The sequence below is a fragment of the Sinohyriopsis cumingii genome, chromosome 3 (assembly GCF_028554795.1).
Source record: "Sinohyriopsis cumingii isolate HCF-2022 chromosome 3, ASM2855479v2, whole genome shotgun sequence".
NCBI classification, from domain to species: domain Eukaryota; kingdom Metazoa; phylum Mollusca; class Bivalvia; order Unionida; family Unionidae; genus Sinohyriopsis; species Sinohyriopsis cumingii.
The window spans coordinates 105,772,160-105,794,798 of NC_142963.1; the positions used below are offsets into that span (position 1 = coordinate 105,772,160).

General features: G+C 35.1%; 1 protein-coding gene across 2 annotated transcripts in view; it reads right to left on the bottom strand.

Annotated features, from left to right (window-relative positions):
- The window catches only part of LOC149803467 (RNA polymerase I-specific transcription initiation factor RRN3-like), a 61,629-nt gene that overhangs the window by 37,095 nt on the left and 1,895 nt on the right, over window positions 1–22,639 (bottom strand). Inside the window, exons 1-5 of one of the 2 annotated variants that reach the window (XM_089953183.1) lie at window positions 22,240–22,353; window positions 19,853–19,920; window positions 18,823–18,879; window positions 7,879–7,968; window positions 2,990–3,119 (exon numbers count right to left, since the gene is read on the bottom strand). In XM_089953183.1, coding sequence (XP_089809309.1) covers window positions 2,990–3,119; window positions 7,879–7,968; window positions 18,823–18,879; window positions 19,853–19,909 — 334 coding nt within the window. In that variant the 5' untranslated portion in view covers window positions 19,910–19,920; window positions 22,240–22,353. Of the gene's footprint in view, window positions 1–2,989; window positions 3,120–7,878; window positions 7,969–18,822; window positions 18,880–19,852; window positions 19,921–22,239; window positions 22,354–22,639 lie in introns of those variants that run through there. The other variant, XM_089953182.1, reaches the window with a different exon arrangement.

Here is a 22,639-nt window from a genome sequence, read left to right on the forward strand (position 1 = left end):
AGTTCCTTACAAACAAATATTTTAATTTTAAAAAATTAATTAAAATCAATTGGTGATACTTATGGACCACTGCTACCTACACAACCACTTTCATAAAATCAATTTATTATGGACTAAAACTTGCATTCACATCAAAGGTTGTGGTTAAATGGCACTGAGTATCATAAATAAACATATCTGGATGAGGAAAATATTGCTACAAAGAATCAAATTTGAGAAAAAGTTGAAAATTAATCTTTATTTACATTTCTTTTTTGAACTAATAAATATTTTAAGAGTTGAAAGATTGATAATTTCAACTCAAGATGTGAAATTAAGGACATGAACTGACATGGAAATTCAGCACCCTATATAGGTACAAGAATCCACTTAATAAACAGAGACAAAACTAATAATATCATAAAAGCTAAATGGTATAAATACTTTTTGTTAAAACCAGGTATGCAAAAATTAGCATGGCCCTTATCAGATATTTTTTTCTGAAAATTAATATGGTGGCCAATTATTTCTTAATATTTAATATTATTCTAAACACAATCAAAGGATGTATAAAAAGTTATAACAAATAAGAAAACACTGATTTACCTCATTATTACATATACTGCAAAATGTATCATTTTTTATTTCTGAATTAACTGTTGCTTCAGTTGTAGTATCATCTTTCATCACTACACTATTCACAAGTTTTAAAAATGATTTTCCTTTCAGTAAATTACACTATAAAATTTTACTGATTTACAGTATTTTATGACACTACCATATAAAAATTATATTCTCTCAATAAGCTGAGTTATTGCATCAAAAATACTAACACTTCATTGATTGGTATTTTCTGTTTAAGTCTGATGATCATAAGGTTTTATTTGCTGAGGTCCTCAAACATGTTGGTGGATGATAATATATGCTAGTTGTCATATCTTTGTATCTTTATGTGTTTAATCAGGGCCTAGGCAAAACATAACGTGTTTTAAAGGTCTGATCTGTACTGACACACTGCCATAATGATAAAAAGGGCATGACCTGATCTGATACTGCCATGATGATAAAAAGGACATGACCAGATCTGATACTGCCATAATGATAAAAAGGACATGACCAGATCTGATACTGCCATACTGATAAAAGAACATGGACCCTGGGAATGATTAGAATTATAAAGATCATGCAGTAATTTCAATTCTAGGATTCTTTTTCCATTTTTTTAAATCTATAGAACTGATGGTGAGTTGCAAATAAATAGCTTTACTGAGGCGTTCATCGCTGAATTTACCAACCTACTGCTCACTAAAGAACCATTTGCTCTTCTCTACCTCCATTAACAAACTGACTGACCAAACAGTTTAGCTGTAGCATATGAAGTTGGTGATACTTGTATTCATTGTCAATAAACAACAAAAACTAAGGTGTAACCTGAAGGACTTCAAATTTTACAATGTTTACGTGTTTATCTGACATTGTAATGGAAAAATAAATCCAAAACAATTTAATATAATCACATTTGAGATATCCAAGAAATGAAGACCAGTTTTTCACATTATATGCCAGTTAAACACTCTGATCAAATGCTCCTATCTTGTAAATAAATAGAGCAAGGGAAAAACAATGCTCTAAAAGAATTTAAACATTGTTTTTTTACAAAGTAAAAGCATGACACTAAAGTTTTGTCAATGTAGTTAGGGAAAAAAAACAACAAATCTCAGGCTATCAATCATAAAGGAGAACAATGCATGCACATTAGTCTCTCGCGGGCTCAAACTTGACTGGCTCGGCATTATGAATTGCATGAAAACTTGTTTTCAAGATCCAAAAGGAAGTTTAAATTAAATATGGTTTTCTCAAACTAGGGATCATTCTCTTGGACTCGGACCAGGTTACTTAGTTTGTTCAGGTTAATGAAATGTTACTGTATCTACATGCCAATGATTAATGCTAGGAGTGAAACTATTATTTTTCTATACTTGGCCACACGGGCCCCCCAATACAAGAGGCAAAAAAATCAATACAAAATTATACCAACTCTATACAAATTACTTTAATCTTTTTATTCTTTTAACTGAGAATTCAACTGAGACAGCTGTCACAGCCATATGCACTTATTTCTGTCAGTTTAAAAAACAATAACTATTGACAACACCCACTCTGAAAGGAGTGCTCATGGCAATTGTCTCGCATCTGCAGTACAGACAATGTGATGGATTTGGGTGTTAGTCATGTCCACTCCCATATTCGGACTTGTTCCAGACAAGATTTTCCTTGCAGGAGGAAATGCACTATTAGTCTTCTGTTTTGAGGATAGTACGATGGTGCTTTCCAAATTGTATTAACGACAAAAAATAAGACTTTTAAAAGAATTCATGTTGTGCCAAACAAAGCATGCGGTGACCAAAACGAGTCCTGCACCTGATCAAATGCAGCAGCCTGAAATCAACCAACAGGTAGTCTGTTTCAGAGATTTATCTTTTCAAGGATGAGAAGGAGATATCAACAGATGATTAAGTCTATGTCTGTAATGTGCATGCTGGAAATACAACTAAGATGTCAACCCATAAAGTTCATATATCTACTGATAATGTATCGTATCTCAGGCTATGTCTGGGGAATCATATCAATGCATTGCACAGGTATATCATTTCACCCCTAGTCAATGTTATAATTTCCATGAAAGAAATGTTTTCTGAATAACCTTACAGGCATATAAACATACAAACTGTTATCAACTATCCAGACCTCAGTTATCTTAATTTTTTCAGGCCAAGCAAAACTGTGTGCATTTCCTATTGCACTGGTTTTACAATTGGGGTGTGCAGTTTTTTTATATATATATTAACATTATATGTACTAATGTAAATTTATTTCTTTTTTATGCCATGGGGGGGGGAAATGTGCTAGGGTTGACAAAGAGAAACAGACCTTATAAAAGTATGCTTGTGGCTTTTAATTTAAAAAATTTAAAAAATGATCACACTTCATCCTTATAACTGCCTCTTACTTGGTAGGAACTGAGCCACTATCATTCTTAGCCCTGCCTTCAGGTAATCAGTATGCACAGATATAAGATTCAGCAATAAAGACTGGTACACTTGAACTACAGCTTGGCCTCTTCCAGCCCAGTCTAATCTCTGTGAAATAAGACAAAGAGCTATTAATGATTATTGCACTGCAAAGGGGTCCAGACACCAAAATTTGCTCCGTTTGGCCTTAAACAGAAGGACTTGTGATGGTCAACCAAGTTATGCAAAGACAGGCTTTCTGGGACCATAACATTTATAAATGAGGATGTGGAATGCTGAAAGTTCAACTCATTCAAATTTACAATAAAAACATTCAAAAGCAAACATCAAAAGTGGTGACAAATGAGAAAACACTGATATAGCTAATAATTAAATATAACAGAAAATGTCATTTGGGGGTTTCCAAATTTGCTGCTGATTTAGTATTATCCTTAAATTTTTAACTTGTTTCTTCTTAAACTAATTATTTTTATAACTTATATTTTTCTTTGAGAAAAGTGCTACATAATTTGACCCAACAACTTAATGTATTTATGTTTTCAAATATTAATAAGTGCCAGCAAGCTGACTTGCTACCTTAAAAACATGTAACACCTAATTAACATGCACTTCCAGTAAAGTAAGCCGGTGGAGTTTTATTTGATCAGATCCCCAAATAAGTCATTAAGGATGGTAATAAAGGTTACTTGCTGTAGCAAGTATATAATTGTTTTATTAATTCAGGCTTAGACTTAACATATTTAGCTCTGAAGATGTCATATGCTGACAAACCTTAACACAAACCATAGTTAGAGAGAATTTTTAAGTCCTGGGTATCAGATTTGACATCTTTTTTCTCTTATGTTTTGTAGTTATATTGTGTTTATACAACTTGGAATCTTGATGAGGAAATAAGCTTAGTCAGCAACATTCTTACTGACTCTCAGAAAACGAAACAATTTATAAACTGGACCTAATGACCTTCGAATTAAGCTCTATTTGGCAGTTAAATGGAAATATACGTCCAAGACAAGTTGATATACTGACATATGAGAATTCCTGCGAGCAATATCCCAAACAAATGGGTGAAACAAGGGAAAGAGCACTGGATTGCCACATGGTGGGGTTTAGGGTAAAAAAAAATGCATCTCTTTTAATCAAATTAACGTTGCAAGAAGCTGTTTGGATGCTCACCATCATTACCACCTTGGCAATCATGTATACCAATACCCTGGCACGGTCACTCTCTGCCTTCTAAGCCAGGTGAAAGATCTCTAGAGATGCCAGATAAAGTCAGGAGAAGTCAACACAACATTCCTCATCAGCTTAGATGTGGCATGAAATACTTATCAACCTTATAACTGAGGGAAATGTACATGTTAACAGCAGCAATATCTTTATCTAGACTGGGCACATCCAAGTGGTAAACATTGGTATATGACTTGCACAAGTGGAGTGAGAGAGTTGCAAGCAACTGACTCACCAAAAATACAACCCTTACATTACTGAAGTCATGAATCTTATCCGATAGACACCTGGTAATTTCAGCAATCTTTATCAACTGCGGCAAAATCCTGAAGGATCAGGGTTCGTCACCCTAACTAAGAACCACTGTGACCTTGACCATGCATGTGGTATTGACTGCCACAATAGGAAGAAAGTCAGACAGAGGCAAAATCATGTTGATCTCTCCAACTGCCACCTGAAACTGAACTCAAATCTTTTCCATGGTCTGACTGGCATGTTCAGGCAAGTTTATGTCAGTCATTGATGGGGGTGGGGGGTGTCCTCTGGTATGGTATGCTCTGCATCAAGGGAAACAGCAATCTGGGGAAACAAGTCCTGTAAATTATGTTTTGGAAAACCGAAAAACAATAATTTTAGGTCACCATTCTAAAGTCACATACCAAATTAGGATAAAATCAAACAAATACTGCCAAAGCTATTTAGTGGAAACAAAGGCATCTGGATGAGCAATCATGTGGCAAAACTCACATTCATGACGTAAAAGAATGCTGTAAATAAAGTTGTTCAAAGTTTCATCAATATAAAGCTACAATCATTTGAAATCCAACTGTCATTAGTAAAATGTTACCAAGCATAATGATGAAGCTTAGTGAAATCTCTCCTTACACCCTTTTGCTTTTAAGAAATGTTGGAATAAGCTATCTACTTACCAGGAAACTTGGTGAACAGAGAGAAGTAAAATAATGATTATGGGAGCAAGCTGAGACTTTAACTTACATGATGACTTATACAGTAGTGTTACATCCTAGCATTACATGGTGACAATGGGGAAGTACTGTGACAAATACAAAGCCTAACAGAACAATGGACATACCTCTCCAAATATTTAAAATCCTAGTCTGAATTTTTTCTGACCCTTGCCACCTCATTTTCGATATTTGGACATTTATGTTGGGGTGTAGGGTCAGAGTCGATTCCCCATTAAAAAGTTGGAATTCACCAACACCATTTGGTGTCAGCAATGGGTAGTCGCTTACTAGCCGGCTCAGCAAATTTGAATGACCTTTCATCAAAATATACCTGCATGAAATTTATAGGAATATGATTTATTTTCTCAGAAATTGCAATCATAGCATTCATTGTCTTTAATCCACTGACAGACGAGATGAAAGTACATTGATGCTGAAATCTGACCTGAATCTGGCCATTTGCATTTCTAGTCACGTAACTAAACAATTCTTGCAACCTACATGTCAATGACATCAGAGGTTTTGATACCAACAATACACCATTTCTAGTGTTGCTGTAAGAAAACAAATTGAGCATATAAATGAAAGTCACATAATTTTTACAGAAACATGAAAAAACATAAACTTCACAAAATATTTATAATGAAAACAATGACCGAGAAAATCTGTAAATGTTGCAGCAACTTGAAGAAAACCAGATTCACTATGCTCGGTACTTCTTGAAAATGGTTTTCTCCACCCTGCTGCGATACCGACAGGTTTCTGGTCATTGTTCTCAGAATAAATATGTTGAAAATTAAGTGTGCATTGTATTTATTTACAAACATTGAGTGACTTCTCAGGGATGGTCCTGGCTTTTAAAAAGCTGTCGCCAAAAAAATCGTCAACCTCAATATTTTGTCGCCAATTTTCAAAAAGTGTCGCCAGAACAAGTAGTGTACATATTTTGAAGTGTTAATTTAGTCTATTAATGTAACAGGCAATGAAAATTACAAAAGATGGGTTAGTTAATACTCTAAGTACAATAAGCATTAACAAAATGTTACAAAGTGTTATATGAAGATCCGTCGCGATCTTAGGGCTGCCAACTTGTTGAATGCAGTTTCAAAGTCTAATTTTTCACATCTGTACATTTCTGATGTCAGTTTTTATGAGGTTCATCTTACTGAATCCACGTTCACAGTCTACAGTGCTGACAGGTGACACCAGTAGTCTCTCGGCAGCCCCCCCCCCCATGGCTAGCTTCACAAAGCTTGAAGTGAATTGCTTCCTAAATCCCAAGAATGATCACTGAATGCTGTATAAATTTTCTCGACCAGCAAACTAGGATCTCCATTCCCACGAATGAAACTTACACGAGTCAACACCTGGCAATATTGGACCGTATATATAAGCATAAATTCACACCCAATTTAGGAATTCTTTCACTCCTGTATTTTGAGAAATAAATAATTATTATTAATTATGCAAAACTGTTTTTTTTTTTTTTTTCCTATTTCTTGTTGCAGAGTTTAAGTCTCTGCAGCCATAACACATATTGATGGCAAAAGGAAAAGATCAATGAGTAAAATGCTGCACTGGCGACAGATATAATTGTGAGTGAGATTTTTTCCATTTGCTTTGTATTTATGCGCAATAGTCGGTACTTCAAAGGTTATCAGTTTTCTTTGAAGGTTCAGCAAAACTATTGTATTGGTATATGTAAAAAAAAAACAAAAACAACAACAACTGTAGGATTAGCCATTCAATTAATTGTATCTGTTCTATTCGCGTCTTCAGAAGTCGGTCACTTGTAGGTATAGTTCGGTAGCATGATTGACAGTATCACAGCATACAGTACTCAGCCCAGATGTCAGCATAAGCAGATTATGATGTAACAATGCACTCTAAAGATGGGGTTGTCAATACGAACAAAGGATCGTTTGTGTAACAGATTGATTCCAATGCATTGCTTAGTCAAGTTTGTGGCTTCCTTTCATTCTCCCTTTTAATTTATCCAGTCAAAATCCATGATTGTATGTACAAATTAAATAACCAAAAAGTCTGTCGCCAAGAAAATCGCCAGATGGGATATTTTTGTCGCCAATAAGGAAAAAAAATCGCAATTTGCGACATTGGCGAAGCCCAGGACGATCCCTGCTTCTACACAATATGTCCAAATTCTATGTACAACAACTTTGGAATTTTGTTTATTGTCGATATCACATGACCTCTGATGTCATTAACATGTAGGTTGCGAGATTTGTATAGTCATGTGACTCGGAATGCAAACCAGATCCAGGTCAAATTTCAGCAACAGCAGACTTTCATCTCGCCTGTCAGTGGATTAAAAACATGATGAATGCTATACTCATGATTTTTGAAAAAATAAATCATATTCGTATCAATTTCATGCAGGTATATTTTGATGAAAGGTCGTTTAAGTTTGCTGGGCCGGCTAGTAAGTGGCTACCCTATGCCGACACCAAATTCCAACTTTTCGATAGGGAATGGACTCTGACCTTACACCCCAACATAAATGTCTAAATATCAAAAATGGGGTGACAAGGGTCAGATGAAACTTGGACTATTAAAATGCATGTCATCTACATATAAAGTATGAAACAAACTTTATTATTTGATCCATTCCAAGAAATCACAAGCAACTATAAAAGCTCTGGAAAGACTCTTACCAAAACTTTGCCCACTAACATTTCATGGTTTCTGTCCAGACTTGTGACGCAGTGTCTGAGACCATTCAAGTACTTGACAAGATCACCATCCTGTGTAAACAAAAAGATATCTTCAATACTTGTTATGTCAACAATTTTCTAACTAAAGAAAATTATATATATATATATATATATATATATATATATATATATATATATATATATATATATATATATAATGAAAGAGATGTGTAACTAGATATGTGCTCATGGACCACAGATGCTAAACTGCTATGCCTGAAATAGCCCCAATGCAAAATTGTATGATTGTCATAGATGTATGCTTGTAAGTACAGATACACAAGGGTACCACTTTTGTCATGGGGCATAAAATTGATTAAATTAATACTGGCAAAAATACTGCCCTGATCTTCAACATTAAAGGGACATGAATTGATGTAGATCAAAGTAATATATTTTGTCTCTAATGTAATCTGAAAAATTAACAAAAATGACTAACAAAGTGTTGATTTAGAAATTAAGAAATTAAATTGGATGGGACTATTTAAATTATACATGGGACCCAGAGAAGACACTTTTAGTGTAGAATAGTCACCCATAGATGCAATTTATAATTTTGTATTGTTTTCATATAAACTCTTAGGGTAATCTGAGTACCCTGGCATATATTTTTTAAAAAGGTCTTCCCTGGGTACCATGTATATTTAAATAGAATATCCTTGAGTCTAGATCTTTTAAAAATAATCAGGAAGTGGCCTCTCAAAAATGGGTCACACTGAGAAGCAATTCAGGCAAAACAGTTGTTCTTAGAGTTGAAAGTTTGCTGTGCCATACCAGGAAAACCAACTCAACTTTGTTTTACTACTATTCAGCATATATCAAAATTTCCCCAATATTCTGCCCAAAATAGTCGATCTTGCATGCTTTTAGCTGCAAAATCTAATGCTTACAAGGAATATAGGAGTAAATGCGTATGGGGAATACAGGAGTAAATGCTTATGGGGAATACAGGAGTAAATGCTTATGGGGAATATGGGAGTAAATGCTTATAAGGAATACTGGAGTAAATGCTTATAAGGAATATAGGAGTAAATGCTTATGGGGAATATAGGAGTAAAACAGTAGCAGAGGTCTCGCTAGGATTTTAAAACTAGGAGTCCAGGACTCCCATTTTGGTAAAAATGGGAGTCCCATCATCAGAAAGTTGCAGTCCCTTCTTTCCTACAGAATCAACACAGATGTGAGTGCAGATATTTTGAGATGGAGAGGTTTTCGTAATGTAATCACTCACTTTAATATAGCTTCATTACAACAGTCCATTGACAGGATTGCAAATTTATGGTTTATTTATTTGTCTACATCCTTGTAGTAATTTTAGGCAATGATTAAAAAGTATTCGATTTGCTGTTTCCCCCCCCCCGTATTTTCGAAAATATGTGTCGTCAAGTCGGAAAACAGCTTAGGCCTTAAAGTGCATCTCACGAATTCCACAACATTGCATTGTCCCATACATTTCTGACCTACATAATTTGCATTTTAAAGTTAAATCTTTAATAAAATAATACCTTGGCTTTGCTTTCAATGATTTGTATATTTTTCTGACAATATTTGCCCGATGATTTACATAAAAAGACAATCTAATAAACTGGTACATCTCAGACTTAGCAAAGTCCGCCATTATTTCCCATTAGGCCTACTGGTTCACTTACAGTTTCAAACAAATTCTATAACGAAATAGTGTACACGAGGCAGTTAATATATATATCCAGGTCACCGATTCTGATCTTAAAACACATGTTTGTATGTTTTATCATCAAAGGATATCATGCAGGAAATTGATAGTTGCTACCTTACTCGAAAAAGGTTAATGGTCAATCAGCTATCAAAATGTATGCTTGTGAATGGGCAAGAGTTTGTTTGTCAATGTAATTTATATCAAAACTAGGCTTAGCTACTGATGTCTTGATGAATACATTTCACTACAACACTAGAACTAACCAGGCTAAGGTGAGGGGCATTTAAAAAAGAGTATGGTCAGTCAATGTACCTCTTAAATAGCTCTTGTTCATCCATCAGAGTGATACTGAATTTTGTCAATCCAAGTAATGACTTATTCCAAACACTAAGCTAGGCATCACACACTTTCTTACACTTAGCTAATGTCCTGTCCAAACTATCAATTCTAGCAGCTTTAGCACTCTTCTGAATCTCATTACAATCTTCGTAAGTTTGCCGTTTAACCCCAAAATACTTATCCAAATTTACGAATGGCATTTTGTCTAAGTCTCAACATGTGTTGGTTCTGAGGCAACGTGCACTACTTATTCCGATACATTCAGAAATGAACACAATAATGAAAGCTAAAGTTGTTTATTTGATGTACTTTTATAAATGACCACATGTACATCTCTGGGGCTTTCCAAGTCAAAGCCTTTGAACTTGCCGCCCAGCTATTGCATCATGTTCTTTTTGATGTACTCTTAGGTACATCAAGGGGTCTTTCAGTCACAGAATTCTGTCATTGTAAATATCAGCACAGCTAATTAATCAACACAATTTCCCACAAAGCAGGTTGCTGAAGCAGGACTGGCAAGTCTTTGAATTTTGCCGCACACCTATTACATGCATACGGAGGACTCCCACCTCAGTGATTTTCTGCATCCCAGATCAAAAATTGGCATCCAAATATGCGTAATTAAGCGTTTCCAAGATCTCTGAGTAGCAACATACATTGAAATCAAACTTATAATTACTCAGTAGCTTCTGTACCCAAAAAATATGAAGTGACAATTTGACTGTCAAGCAAACAAATGTGAAACTCAAGGAACTAAATGAAATTCTATTCTTTTTCAAGCAACAAACTTAATACTATATTGTTGAAGAATGGTTGAAACTAAAAATTATGATGAGACTAATGAATTTATCCAATATTTTCACTTGACTTAACAATCTCTCAGATATGGGATGGTAGCTCTAAATAGTGAAGCTAAATTGCCCTTTAAAAAGCCATGGGAATTAGTAATCTCTTTGTGGTACCCAACTTTTTTCCCCTGTTTGCTATCAGAATAGGGGAGGATCCTGCCCAAGCAATTCTTTCCACCCTTGTTCACAGAAATTTTCTTTCTGAGGGCCTGTTTTATAGAAGCTTAATGTGCTGGTTCAGCATTTCTGGATTGGGGTGAAAGATTTGCTTGTGAAATTCGAAAGGCATGGCCTCTCAAGGAATCTCTAGCACTATTTTCAGGAAATTGTTCATCCATGATTTTTCTTGCTTGAAGTGGTCAATCTACATTAGACTGTACCCAGATTTAATCACGTTGTGGATGAAGTGAAACTAACAGGCTGGAGTGAAGGAATAGGGAGTGAGACCATTCCAGATCACAGAAAGGGTGCCAACTGACTAGGCTTTCAAAACTGAGTAATGACAGATGATGATTGGGAGATTCATGTTCCACCTTGTTAGAAAGGTCTGCTATGGTTGATTGACACTAAAAGGCGCTGACTCAGCTGAAGACTATGGGGTGAATTGACTATCTGTAAAAAATACCTGATTTTGTCAATACTGTAAGAACATAGACCCTAACTTGATGAGGTGGACTTGACTAAGGATTTGACCACCTGGAAAAGTCCCAATCAAGAAAGCAGAGAAATGATGACTTGGTTCTCCCTCTGCTTTAGGAGGTTACTAACAGCTGAGGTGTTGGAGGAGTTAAAATGCCCTTTTCAGATCATGTTTCCTGCTGCAATCAAAATGCATTCGCTGTGACTCTCTCCAGGAGATTTGCTATGAACTGTCCCTTATAGGACTAAACACAGACCCCGAAGAAGAAAGACAGGAAATGGATACCTTAGCCAGCTGTACTGACATCTGTGTGTTCCAATATATATAGTGATGTTCATGAAATACTCAACTCTCCAACAGAAGACACCATGAGGACAACTATCAAAACAAAATCCTGACAGAGGTGAACCTCATCAAGAAACTTGTGTACTGCATGTCTGAGTGAGTGAAAACTGGGGAATGAGAAAATTTTATTTCTTCCTGATGAAAAGGAATCTGATGTGAGACAGGAACAAGGAATTATATGTTTGTAAAAAATGATAGTCTCCATGAGATTTTGAAAAACATTGTTCAGATAGTCTGATGTCAGAGATGTGGACGTGGTCCTGGAGGCAGAAACCCTAGAAGTAGGTCTCATGAATTTCCTGAAAGATATGTGAATAAGAATATGTTAGCAGTCTGTCCCCTTACCTTTTCTATGTCACTGTGAATGCTGGGTAGTAGTATAGTGGTGGTATATAATCTAGATTCCCTCAAAAACAAACAAGATTTACTGAATCATACATCATGATAAAATTTCTGCACTGTTATCACATTTAAAAAGAATAAACTTCTGTCTCACAAGGTAGAAGCTGATACACTTAACAAGACTGTGTTTTGCTGTCAGTGGATACTGGCAGGTCACACTCTGGTTGAAGTTCACCCAAAAAGATGTATGCATGTCACGTATGTGTCCAATACATGATTGGCACAATACTATCTTATGACTGTGATTTGCTCCAGGAATGTCAACATTCAATGATAAGCTTCTGAGGAGTATTATGTCACATATTTACCAAGCATTAAGTGGCATGCTGATTTATATAATGTTTGAAAAAGGGAATATATGGAATCTTCTATTTGAAAATGGAGACTGCATGACAGCTTTGGAGAAATGGAAGAATGCAGAATCAAAGATCTGAATATGACTGCAGTTTTAGTGAAAAAGACAGGTTTTATCCAGTAAGTTTCTTGAGATGGTTCCATAAACTATTGCAGTGGCAGTTCCAACCTTGTCACCACCAAATGAACTGTCTGTATACAGGAAATTGGAGTCACATCAAGGTACAATGATTTCACTAATTTACCCTGAAAATCTTCACAGAGGACCCTGAACATGTAGTAGGATGACAAAGGACAATATCTGAAGACTACCTTGTGGTGGTGTCTGAACATTATAGATGTGGAAAAGAATGTATCCTTCTCTGTTGTTGTTGTTGCTGTTGTAGGGTTTAACGCCATTTTTCAGCACACGATAGGCTATACATGGCGGCCAGTATTAATGGTGGAGGAAGAACCCGGGAAAACCCCAGAAAGAACCACCGACCCATAAGAAGCTACTGGCTAGCTTTCTTACATACCCACATTGGCCAAATCCGAGACTCAAACTCACACAGACAGAGGTGAGATGGCAGTGATCCGTAACGGACAGCGCTTTAGACCATTCGGGCCCCTCCTTCTCTGTAAACTGGTGGTTAATGAAAGCAGTTCAAGAACTGGAGGTGGATGTTGAGCTGCCCTGTTGAGTACACAAGGCATGTGTAAGATTGATTCCAAGGTATGTCAATTAACAGTGGTTGCAGTGGTAGGAACTCAGTCCGCTCAAAAATGATGATGAAAGCCAGTTCAAGCATGAAGCCAACAGCTACAAAGTTACAGACCAGTTGTTGCATGTCAAGGAATGCTTCTTGTCCATGCATACACAAAACAACTTGGACAATTCCCAGTCATGTAGTATCTCTGTTGACAGATGGAACTTCAGTGTAGAATAATGATGTACGTTTTGTACAAGGCCAGATTAAAGTTAGAAGGAACTGTTAGAAGAAGAAAGCCCTGTCAACGCTTCCATCTTTAAGTTGCCTTTTCGAAAGGCAGTGCAAAATGTCCAAGACATCTCAGATAAAAATGTTGAAAGATGTGGGATATGTGACCACTGACAGGGCTGAAGGAGGACAGAACTCTGGAGGCAGAACGGAAAATATTTCTACAGAAGACATATGGAAGATTGAGTCTTCCCTGAACATCAATGGATTGAATACAGAACTATTAACATATGACTTTGAAGTAAGAGTTTTGCAGAAACAAGCTTTCATGATGGTAGTGACAACTAGGTGGTGGAAGCAGGCAGTCAGGGATGATGGAGGAGGATAAGAAACCATCCATGCTGGGAATTGGTAATCTCAAGGGAAATCAGCATAGCTGGTACTGAGTCACTGCAGACCTGTTACTCATGAACTGTCTCATGCCAGCCCATGTTGCCCTTAATGCTATAGTGCAGAATACCCATGAAGACATATTAACAAATAAAGTGTGTTATTGTACCATACATCTGAGATAGGGCGATGGATAGAAGTACCAACGAGGTGCAGGATACTGTCTGTTTCTTGGGTCCATGACTGGTTATCAGCACTCCCAATATGGAGTGTATTGACAAAATTAGACCCAATAAAAATAAAATAAGCCATAATTAGTAAAGTACCAAATATGACTTTAAAAAAACACATTATACCTCATATTCTCTTAATAACAGTACCCATCTAACTGCCATGCCTAACATTGTACTTTATAATTTTCATGTTGCTGTGGGTGATATAGAATATTTCTTACTATGACTTGTCAGGTATTCTAAAAATCGACCTTCATTTGGGTCAAGGACAAAGATCAATTACAAGCATCTTTCTGAGACAAAGTTGCTCAATTTCTGAGTCTACATCAGACACTGCTGTCCGGCTTATTTTGAATAACATAAATGATGACTGTATTAGTCTGCTTGGGGAAAAAAAACCACCAATAACAGCATACTCTATTCCTCAAACATAGTAAAGCTGTGAAGATCATCATACCCAGTCCCAGTGACACCTGTCAAGATTGTGCCTTAGCAAAAGTGGACAAGGTACAAACAAGGCTGTCTGGTCCCGAGATCTGGTACTAGAGTATTCACTCACCCTTCTGGCGGATTGTACCACCTACCCATTTTAAAAAGTAACACTTTTAATCATAAAATAACCCTAAAGATGTGTTTAACATCTTTATTCACTTTAGTGGGCCAGATGTGAGAGGACATGGATATTCTCCTAGTTCACTATAACAGAGTAGCGTATCTGAAGAAGTGTGTGTGTGTGATTTTGATTTTTAACGTAGCTTTAACAATTTTTCAGTTTATAGTGATCTAGCACTGGGGCATCATGCCACAGACATGTAGCATGATGTCCCACCCAGTCACATTATCCTGACACCAGGCCGACCAGTCCTAATACTAACCTCTTAATGCTGAGCGCCAAGCGAGGCAGCTGTTAGTACCATATTTGTAAGTCTTTGGTATGACTCGGCCAAGGATCAAATCCACAACCTCCCGCATCCAAGGTGGGTGCTCTAACCACAAGGCCATCGAAGTGGTTTATCTGAAGAATTGAAACCTAAGACATTCGGTCCATAACAAAACTCTGCAATAAGATTCCACCTGTAATTTACAATCAACATCATTGTGTACAGACCAATTTTATTATACATGCACTGTAATGAGAAACCAACTGCTGAACGTGACCAGTGGCCATGAACTTGTGCAACCTGTGTTTCAACACCACTATAAACAATCATATCACAAAACCAAGCAGAAGCACTACTGACCTCTATTTAATCATTTGAAACCACTAAGCACTATCACTAAGGAGGGTCCACAGGAAGGGTCCAGACTGTTCTGAACCCAGAAAAAAAGGGCAAAAAAAAAATGACATGTCTGGCTACTGGTTTCCTTACAGGTAACATTGTTTGCTAATGACATTATACCAGATTAATGCACATCACATGCCATCAATGAATGCATACGGTTGGTCAGTTCAGAAAGGTTTGTACTGTTTCTTTATATGTTGTGAAAACTGAAACAATGCTGATAATTTTACAATGAGAGATCTCGATAAACTTTCAATGTAAAAGGTTGAGTACACCGTCTATCTATGGAATCAATACGTAATGCCCAAGTTGAACAAGGTTTTTTTTCACACACACACCTGAGTCAGTAGCATTTTCTTGGTGAATTCATTGTATTAGATAATGGTATTGTTTGTCTGTTTACTGATACTGATTACAACCTATTAACCAAGCAGAAAGTATCATTCTTGGAGATCTTATCACGTGTACACCATGGCAGGTCAGTTACACACTATGTTTATCGAGTTACAGTAAAACCTGTCTTGAGAGACCACTGCTATGAGAGACCACCTGTCTTGAGAGACCAGGTTCTCCATGTACAAATTTAGAGATTATATAGTGCTATAACCTGTTATGTGAGACCACCTGTCATGAGAGACTGTTATGTTTTGGCAGAAGGGGTGGTCTTTCAAGACAGGTTCCACTGTAATATATTTATGTCATGGGTGAAATTGAGCCTTTGAGTTTTGTCTCTAAATAAATGTATTGTTCCTGGATGACTTAATTCTGTTTTTGATTTAATTGGTATAGGTATATTCTATATTTTGCCACAGCCATACACAGTTAGTTTAGTAGTTACTCCAAATGATGACAGATGTGTTAAAATCTACACAATTATATATGTGCAGTGTCACACTTAAAGCAAGTCCTAGGGACATTCTCCCATCCCAAAAATTGCCTACATTTAACAAATCTCATATCTTAATCATTATAGGTGGACAAAGTACATACACATGGTTCCCATGCTTTTCTAAATATAAATTTCCAGGTCATTTCCTGTGTTTTGCCAGGAATAAATTAATTTTTTCAACATTCACATATGACCATTACTGAATGGAAATAAAAATACATTTTAGATTATAAAATATGCATTTTCTAAATCTTCTACAGATGTTTCTCTTTCAAGACTCTCCAAAACATCCAAGTGAGAAAAGATGATCATGTACAAAACCAAAAAAATGTATCACACGAAAAAAGTTTGACTAAATTCCATTAAATATGCATGTAAAGTCATTTCAATGAACAGAAAAAAATTCTAACTTTGCTGATGTGCATTATGTTGCTTTCAATGATCTAATTCGAAAGAATTCTAAAGCAATATATATACATGTTATACAAATTAAACATTTCCTATCTCAGTATAAAAAAGACAATAAATACAAAGTATTAGAATCTTATTTTGTAACGAAAAATGTTTACCTCGGAATTTATATGTGCCAATAAAATCCCAAACAAGATTTTTCAAACAACCTAACTCCTTAAGATGATTTGTTTCAAAATCCTTAATATAAAAAACATTTACAAAAGGGTTCATTTAAATTTTGACAGAACACCTTCAAAATAATACACTGTTGCAGAAACAAAGACTTAATTTTCTGTAAAATCAACTTGTCTTCTTCCAATTCAATAAACCATCCCCAAACCTGTTTCGATACAGGGGCTCATATCGTTTTTTAACATATACTACAAGGGATGACAATTTTTCCTGCACTCTATTTAAGATCTGAAACCAATTCTTCAAACTACATGTCACTGTGTAATAGTTTCACACCAAAGTTCAGCTCAAAGATTCTACATTTTGGACAACAAACTTGGCTTAAAACGAATAGCAGTCCTTTCTCTAATCCGGGTTTTCCTTGGAATATTCCACCCTATTTTTCACATTTGGACATTTCGGTTGAGGTGTGTGGTCAGAGCAATTGCATTTTTTTTAAAAATTGAATTTGCCACCACCATGTAGTACAATAATATGGTAGTCGCTTACCAGTGTGCCTAGTAAATTTAAACCATGTTATAATGACTGATTCCTACATGAAATTGATAGGAAAATGATTCATTTTCTTAGAAATGGTTAGTATTACAATCGTTGTCTTTAATCCGCTGACAGACCAGGCCAAACTAAAGCATAAATGAAATCTGACCCCGTACTTGCCATTTGCATTACTAGTCACATGTCTTCACGAATCTCAAACAATGACACTGGAAGTCCTAGTCACATGACATCAACAACAAACTCCATTTTAATGACGTTGTACAAAAATTAAATTATATTATATGAAAGTCAGATACCTTTCGTAAAAACCAGAAAGAACATATAATTCTCAACGTATTTATTTTAAAAACAATGACAAGAAGCCCGTCGCTGTTGCAGCAATCCAGCCAGTCAGATTCATCAAGCAGAAGAGCACCTCAATGTGGTAGTCATGTGATACAACAATACCCTGGTAGTTGTTCATGGAATAAATATAGATTTTTGTGTTATTTCGCTTTTGTATTTTTATTACAACCAGTATGCGACTTTCATTTAAAATGGTTTATTTTTTCTACAACATTTGAAATTGTGGGTTGTGAGATTTTTGTGCTCGTGTGACAAGCAATGCAAATCGAATACCAGGTCACAATTTCATCAACACATTAGCGTAGGAACCCTTCATACAATGTCCCCAAGACAGCTTTTTCATATTAACCCTTCATACAACATCCCCAGGGCAGCTTAGCTAAGATCGAACACTGATGTGAATGTTTAATGACTATTGTACATTTGTATAGCATATAAAATTATTGAGATGGATGTATCTAACATCTAACGATAAATAAAGAATAAAATATATGATTAGTAATTCTGGGTATTTCTCCTTAAACCCATTACCTTGAAAATGACAATTCTGCACATATCCATCATGAAAAATTAACTGTTTTGAGAGATCAGTTTTATTAGCAGATGAGGTGGTCTCTCAAGGCAGGTTTTACTGTACATGGCAAAGTCTACTGCCCATGCCTATTTGTTTCTTTTCAATTATTATGCATATTTTATAGAAGTGCATAAAGGTGATATATTTTCCCCCCATTTTATATTCCAACAATGGTACAGGACCCATTGACAGATTAGTCTATATTTTCCCCCCATTTTATATTCCAACAATGGTACAGGACCCATTGACAGATTAGTCTAAGGTGCTTTCCTATATATATATATCTTTTGCATCTCTCTGCCCAGGGTTCAGCTTGGCCAATGTGATAAAGAGAGAAAGCTTTCCAGTAGCTTCCTTTGGATTAGTGGTTCTTTCAGTGGTCTATACAGGTTTTTCCTCAACGAAATATATTGGCCACCATGTATAGCCTATCGTGTGCTTAAACCAAAAATAAAACAAAACCAACAATGGTTAATGAAATTTTTCATTTACATGTGTACTTACACTTGTTTCTGGGTCAGAAAGTTGGCCCAAGAAGATATTGTAATCCTTGCTGGATCCCTACAAATATTACAAATAATAAATTTATAAATTTGGATTCTGTGTTTATGCTTGTTTGCCTGGCAATCACAAGCACTAAAGAACTAATTTTTAAACAAAGACTGGCAAATTAATTTTGTTTTACTATTTTCTTTATATATATATATATATATATATATATATATATATATATATATATATATATATATATTCCTGCCACATTTGTACTAGCAGGAAATCAGTGAAAATCAGTACAGTTAGATAAGCCATTAAATATACCCAGCAAATGGGGCAGACTATTACACAGACCTTGAAATGCGGAACGTTACCAGCAACGAGAAAACCAAATGCAGAATGAACAGAAACAAAATGAAGAATGAAATAGAAAATGCAATTGCAACGCAGAACATTGACCAATGAACAAAAATGAAATGAAATGTGAATGCATTTGTTGAACAGATCTGAAAATCAATTTACCCTTATTTCTGGCTGTCACAAAATTTCCAATCAAAAGCCCTTTTACGAGATAATCTGAGATCAGATTTTTAATTCTTTAAAATGAGGCAACTTTCACAACTCACAAGCCATAAAACTGTTCTAACAACTGCCACTTTAGTGATGACTTCATCACTATCAGCTGTGTCTGTATGATTTTTACTTGGACAAAATAAAAAACATTTCTTTTTGCTGAAACTTGCTTTAAAATTACCTCATATTTAAACATAAATTAAGGACATCACTAACTACTGTGAAATATTTCCTTAAAAACAAATGAAACTGGACAAGTATACTATTCTGTTACTCAGTCAATTAACGTTGCTCATTTTATTATGTATGTGAAGATGAAACCATTTAATACTGGAAGCCCTACAGAATGAACAACTGGTTAAAAAGAAAAAGAAAAACATTGCTTTGAAGGCGAAAAGAAAATTTAAATATATTAGTTCAAAAACTAACAAATTAAACCAAAATAAGACATAAATGTATACTGTACCTGTGCAAAGGATTCAAGGATTAACTCCATATCAAACTGCGCTGCAAGTATGGACATCTTCTATTACACTGAAATATATTTCAGACAAAAAACAAAAAATAAATCAACATCAGACCCAATGGGGATGAGGCTGCTCACCTAGCTTGTATAGACCTTAAAACCTAATGCCAGGGCAGTTAATCAAGAAATCTAGGTTAGTACAAAATGCTCTCTGACAATAAAGGTTTTATGGCAATATTTTTTAGTAGCCACATATCAGCATCATTCGTGCAAATTGTAAAAGTCTAATGCCAAGTGCTGTAAAACTGGCCAACTTCTCTTAACTGTATTTTAAGTCATTTTCAGGTTTTTCTAATGGCAGTCTAATCTGACAATCAATTGGCATCGTTTGTTAAAAAAGGACTATATCATTATGCATTCTGTCCCTAACAGTTTTTGATAAGCTGTTTTAATATATTTTAAGTAATGGCTGCCTTATCTGATAGATTACCAGCATTACTGGCAAATTTTAAGAGCAAAGCGTATCAAAACATTCCAGATTTTTCAAATGTTTGTGACTGAAAACGGTGTCATTATTATTATTATTACTTATTTTTTGTTATTCTTCTTCTTCTTCTTCTTAATATTAATATTATAAGTATTATTATTATTACCGAATATACTCGTGTATAAGCCAAATAATTTAGGAAAAATTAAAGGCCTGGAAGAAAGGGGTTTGGATTATCTGTGGACTAATGTCTAAACTTGAGATTTTAGGTCTTTTTGTTGACCACTGTAATGGCTGTAAAACTTGTGACACGAAACAATAATTGTATCCTTGTCCACAGACATCAACATGTATATAAAAAACATTCGCTGACCCGACAATTATTAAACAGTAATAAAGTACTATAAATGATTTTGCTATTATTTTGCAAGTGCATATTTTCTGATTTCTCCAACATGAAATTAAATAAAGCTAATACAGACTTCATAATTCGCAGACTGGTTTACGAAGGCCACCAGGCTGAACTATAATTGACAGTACTTACACAGTGGAAATCATGCATAGCATCACTTAAATCCTTATTTATTCCCAAACTTTTAAGATGCAGACTTTGCTTTATTCATTGTTTCAACCAAATTGCATTCTTCCAGATAACATTTCAGCTAGTCATTAATAGCTGTTTCATTTACGCTGAATCACGCACTCAAAATGAGGTAATATTTTTAAAAAGGTATGCACCTTTAATTGTACATGGCACATAACCAGCATAATTTACATGTTCACGAAAAGAGGTAATAATAATGGCTAAAACTTTCATATAGATCAACCAAAGTCAACATCAATCAATTTTAGTTTTGTGTTTTAGCTGAACAAACATCGTAACAAAAGTTTGATGTTTCAGCATCTCGTGTAATTTTCTTTCGTGAGAATGGCGCTATAACATATGGAGTTAATAGCATCATTCTTGGGATTGAAATTAATTGTGAACGATTTTATTGTTGTGGTTTATTTTTTCTTTTGCTGTAGAGGTAAAAAAGATCATTAATTTACGTGAATAATGTTTAAACTTAACATTCTATGGAGTGAAGAAGCAAATTCTTTCTAGTACAGTAATTTATTTTGTCACAACAATAATTCACAAGTGATACAACAGAACATGTAGTACTTTTCTTGTTTAGAAGAAATAAAAATTGAAGACGTAATGTAATAATCTGGACTTCTCTGCAAAAATCTGAAGATATTATGAAATCATGAGGTATTCATGGTGTGACCCCAAAAAATCGGGAGTTTTTGTTCCCTCCCGGCATGAAAGCTGACAGTTATGGTGTAAGGTTGCTTATGTCAAAGCAAACGCCAACACAACTTTTATGATATTAACTTAATTTTCAAAGCATTATTTCTGAAACCTAATTATTATATTACAGAGATATCATTAAAGTCTAGCGCAATGCCCATGTGGTGGCACTATTATGTAAATAAGTTCAGTAGCCTAATTGCAAGCGTTGAATAAAACCGTATTGTTTGTTTGTTGTGCTGACTTACTGGGATTATATTTTAATGAGTTAGGTATTAACAATTTCAAAGCAAAGTAAAAATATAATTACCGGTGCACTGATATAAAATGTTCAATGCAATAATGCACATACAAACAACTGAGTCAAAAGGGAGAGGTAGCGTTACAGCAAATCACGATTGCAAAATTCTTGTCAACGTTCGATCAAATTATACACAAATCTAAATTAGGCAGAAACAACAAGAAAACAGAAAATTAAATAAATTACTTTTCAAACAAGTTTATACCATTTCTTTTTAATAATCATGCACGCCAACCGCGAGATAAGTATGCATGTACATTTTTTTAAAATATAAGTTTGCCTAAATAAATGCATTTAGAACTTACCTTGTGCATCTTGAGATGTCTCAGAGTTGTGGGTCGACTTAAACGTGGGTCATGCACTTTTTAGTGTTTATACCTGTTCAGTTTGGGGGTCAGCTTATATGCCAGTATATACAGTATTATTTTTACCAAAATACATGTATAACTGTGTTATTGTCTTCCTCATAAAATGTTGCTTACAGATCTCCAACCTTTTTAGGAATTTTGTCAAGGTTGTTCTGGATGACGAATAATCCATTTTATCTGCAAACAGTGTGTGCTGAAAATCAGATCAAGTTCAGTTTCTCCAATTTTTTTGCAAAATCTACTTCTCCTTGCCACTAAATGGATTAGTTGTGATTGTCATTTCTTTTTCAACAGAGACTCCATATCCCTGTATACTGTAATCTGTATTAAAGTCTAT